Source organism: Sinocyclocheilus anshuiensis, unplaced genomic scaffold, assembly GCF_001515605.1.
Source record: "Sinocyclocheilus anshuiensis isolate Anshui unplaced genomic scaffold, SAMN03320099.WGS_v1.1 scaffold536, whole genome shotgun sequence".
NCBI classification, from domain to species: Eukaryota; Metazoa; Chordata; class Actinopteri; order Cypriniformes; family Cyprinidae; genus Sinocyclocheilus; species Sinocyclocheilus anshuiensis.
This window is the reverse complement of record NW_015557179.1, coordinates 935,889-939,869: the sequence shown is the minus strand read 5'-3', so window position 1 is coordinate 939,869 and position 3,981 is coordinate 935,889. Positions and strand designations below refer to the sequence as shown.

General features: G+C 42.5%; 1 protein-coding gene across 1 annotated transcript in view; it reads left to right on the top strand.

Annotated features, from left to right (window-relative positions):
- LOC107678486 (neurofilament medium polypeptide-like) overlaps positions 1-3,724 on the top strand; it is a 6,655-nt gene extending 2,931 nt beyond the window's left edge. The window contains exon 3 of the mRNA XM_016473761.1: positions 1,573-3,724. Within this exon, the coding sequence (XP_016329247.1) occupies positions 1,573-3,553 (1,981 nt within the window). The 3' untranslated portion in view covers positions 3,554-3,724. The remainder of the gene's footprint in view (positions 1-1,572) is intronic.
- Positions 3,725-3,981: the final 257 nt, after the last annotated feature.

The following is a 3,981-nucleotide window of genomic DNA, read 5'->3' as shown; positions in this document are numbered from 1 at the left end:
AATGTGAACACAGCAGCAACTGAATGCTACCCCAGATAGTCACGCAGTGTGAAAACTACGGCGATCCGACGAGTTTGAAAATCGTGCAGTGTGAACTCAGCATTAGGCCCAGATTTAAAATGCACAGGCTGTCACTAATTGAGCAGAATGAATCTGAATATTATTCTGTTTGTTTTCTTTTTATTATTCAGAAAACTTCTAGAGGGTGAAGAGTCAAGGTACTCTACAATCTCAGATGCTCATATTTCAGTACCATACATTTACAGACAGTCACCCATCTATACTCTCCCTTGTGTCAAAAGGCAGGGGGGAGCAACTCGAAAGGCAGAGCCTCAGTACAAATTTGTTGAAGAGATTATTACAGAGACAACCAGAGAAGATGTGGAGATATCAGACACTGGCTCTGATAAGAGTGGGGAGGGAAGAGAGGGTGACAAACCAGATGAGGAGAGCAGTGAGAAAGATGCACAGGGTGAAACTCCACAAGAGGCGGAAGAGCCAGGGCTAGGTTATTGTTCGATTAGGACACTTAAATTGCTTTTATAAATGTGCCTTAGGAAAAAAAACAACATCACTGGTGTGCACCTTGAGGCAAACCAATGGCACTGACATATTTTAAGATATGTCAGTGCAAGTTTCTTTCAGTGAATACAGCTCAGACATGCATTTTAGTCTGGGGCTAGGCTTAAGTCTTGTCTGTGAAACCAGGGCATAGTTTCTTATGCCGAGTTCACACTGCATGATTTTAGCCCGATTTTTCAATTGCCAACAGGTTTTGCGAAATCGCCGACAAATGCCCGAAATCGGAGGCAGATCGGTGCTCGTTCACGCGAGTGACAATCACGCAGTGTGAATTATCAAAGACGCGATCTGAGGGAATTGCCGTGAAATATTTGGCATGCGAAATATCTGGAGCTGTCGCCGATTCACGATCATGCTGTGTGAAATGCGTTCTGACTGAAAAACACATCGGCGATGACCTACAGCCAATGAGAGAACAAGATACAGGGCAGCGGGAAGTTCGGGGAGGAGTTATATGAAACGTAGTTTGCGGACCAGTGTTGCCAAATCCGCGAGCGCCGCCGGTTGTTTTTTTATGTCAGCAGGTTGAAGCGACTCCAATAACGTGATATTCAGGTCCTGGAATGTGAATTGTACCAGGAGAACCCCGCCCAAAAAAATGTGTATTTTACTCCCCGAACGCGATTTTTACTGGGGGACCCCCTCGAAAGCAATTGGGCTATTTTCAGGCTAGTTTTGAGTAGTAATTGGGCGAGTTTTGTAGCGAAAACCTGGCAACCCTGCACCAGACAGAGCTGTCGCGATTCTTCCTATTGTGAAGTCATGCAATGTGAAACCCTCTGTCGCCGATCCATCGTGCAATGTGAACACAGCAGCAACTGAATGCTACCCCAGATAGTCACGCAGTGTGAAAACTACGGCGATCCGACGAGTTTGAAAATCGTGCAGTGTGAACTCAGCATTAGGCCCAGATTTAAAATGCACAGGCTGTCACTAATTGAGCAGAATGAATCTGAATATTATTCTGTTTGTTTTCTTTTTATTATTCAGAAAACTTCTAGAGGGTGAAGAGTCAAGGTACTCTACAATCTCAGATGCTCATATTTCAGTACCATACATTTACAGACAGTCACCCATCTATACTCTCCCTTGTGTCAAAAGGCAGGGGGGAGCAACTCGAAAGGCAGAGCCTCAGTACAAATTTGTTGAAGAGATTATTACAGAGACAACCAGAGAAGATGTGGAGATATCAGACACTGGCTCTGATAAGAGTGGGGAGGGAAGAGAGGGTGACAAACCAGATGAGGAGAGCAGTGAGAAAGATGCACAGGGTGAAACTCCACAAGAGGCGGAAGATACTGAAGAACCAGCCATGGAGAACGGCAATGAAGCCAATCCTGAGTTAGAGACAGAGGAAACTGAAGTCAAACCAAGTGATGAAAAAGAAGATGAGCCAGCTGATTCTGAGGTACAAAAAGATGCTGACTCTGAACCAACTCAGGACTATACAGAACAAGCCACTGATGAACAAGATAAAGATGAGGAATTAGATGCAAAAGACACAGCGCACAAAGACCTGAAGAATGACGTGCAGGGAAAAGTAGAAGAACCTGAAGAGGAAAATAAACAAGCTGAAGAGACAGAGAAAGATGTTCCCAAACCAGATCTGTCAGAAAAGCAAGAAATGCCAGAGAAATCAAAAACTGTACCAAAAGACAAACCATCTCAGGAACCGCAAGATCCTGAAGCAACAACTGAAGTAAAACCTAAGCCTGGTGGGGAGACTGTTGGGGTAACTTCTCCAAAAACTGAAGATGCTAAAATCTCATCTCAACAATCTACAACTGCAAAATCAACAGAGAACGAGAAAGAATTAGCTCCAGTGCAACCTGTAGAGGAAGATACTCCTAAACCAGATAAACAAGCAACTCCCGAACATACTGTGAGTGGAAAACATACTACTGAAGAAGACCCTTCTGCAAAAAAAGACAAATCTGATACTGTAAAGGAAGAAACTAAGAAATATGAGCCTATGGGAAAAGGCCAAGAGGATAACAACAAACTAACAGAGAAACCTGTGGGGGAAAAGCAAGAGGCTCAATCAAGTAAAGACGAAAAGGAACATAAACCTGAGGAGTCTGTAAAAGATAGCAACGTTGAACTGGTAGACAACATGAAAACAGAAAAGGGTGAAAGTATCAGGGCTAAAGAACAAGAAAAGACACAAACGGAGCTTTCAAAGGATGCAGAAGAACAATCGCAACCTGAAAAGTCAAAGAAACAGGAGGACAGCAAAAGCAGTAGTAGTCTAGCAAGTGTGACAATAGAAAAGGGTGAAACTGGCAAGCTAAAAGAAACAGAAAAGACACAAGAAGACCTTTCCAAAGTTGCTGAAGAAAAATCACAACCTCAAAAGTCACAGATACCAGAGGACAAAAAAAGTGACAGTGTAAAAACAGAAAAGGCTGAACATGCTAAGCCTAAAGAAACAGAAAAGACAAAAGAAGAACTTTCGAAAGTTGCAGAAGAAAGATCACAACTTGAAAAGTCACAGACACAGGAAGTCCGCAAAAGTGACAGTGTAGACAGCATCAAAACAGAAAAGGTTGAACATGCTAAGCCTAAAGAAACAGAAAAGACACAGGAGGACCTCTCCAAAGATAAGGAAGAAAAATCACCTGAAAAGTCAAAGAAACAGGAGGAGAGCAAAAGCGATAGCAGTTCTGAAAGTGCGACAACAAGCGGAGGGGAAGCTAAAGTCACAGAGAAACAGGTTGATGAAACACTGAGTAATCAACCCCCCAAAGCTCAGGAAATAACATCTGATGCAAAGCCTGAGCAAAAGGATATTAAAAAAAGCAAAGAGGAGATGCCTGAAAAAACTGTAGAGGTGGATAGTGTGACAACCAAAGGCAGTGGAACCAGCAAAGATGTTAAAAGTGAAGAAACTGTCCCAAAAGTCAGCGGTGCACATGAAGTGAAGGCTGCAAAATCTGAGACGCCAACCAAAACAGAAGCTAAAGCTCTGTAGTAGACAGAGCAGGTCAAAGAGAGCAGCAAGCAGGACAACGTGGACATCAAAGGTCCAGAAGAAACAACTAAGCCCTCTAGTGTAATGTAGAATATAAACAGCAGAAAAAATAAATGAGAAAAGAGAATGTTCAAATAGCCCCCTTGACGAATCTAATATAAATTACAATTGCGTGACAGACGATCTCAGTTGAGCATGACTTTTAGAAACTGCTTTCAGGAAGTGTGATGTTTCTGATGCAGATGCATGCGTACACTGTGATCTGCGTGTACATAATGAATGTGAATTATGAGGAATGTATAAGATTTTATTTTGCTACGTCCCTCGCTCTGATCAGCCAAATGTATGTATCAAAACAATGCTACACATTAACTGAATAAATATTGCAGCATATCCATGTTTGACAGTATGTTAATTCAAGAGCTTTT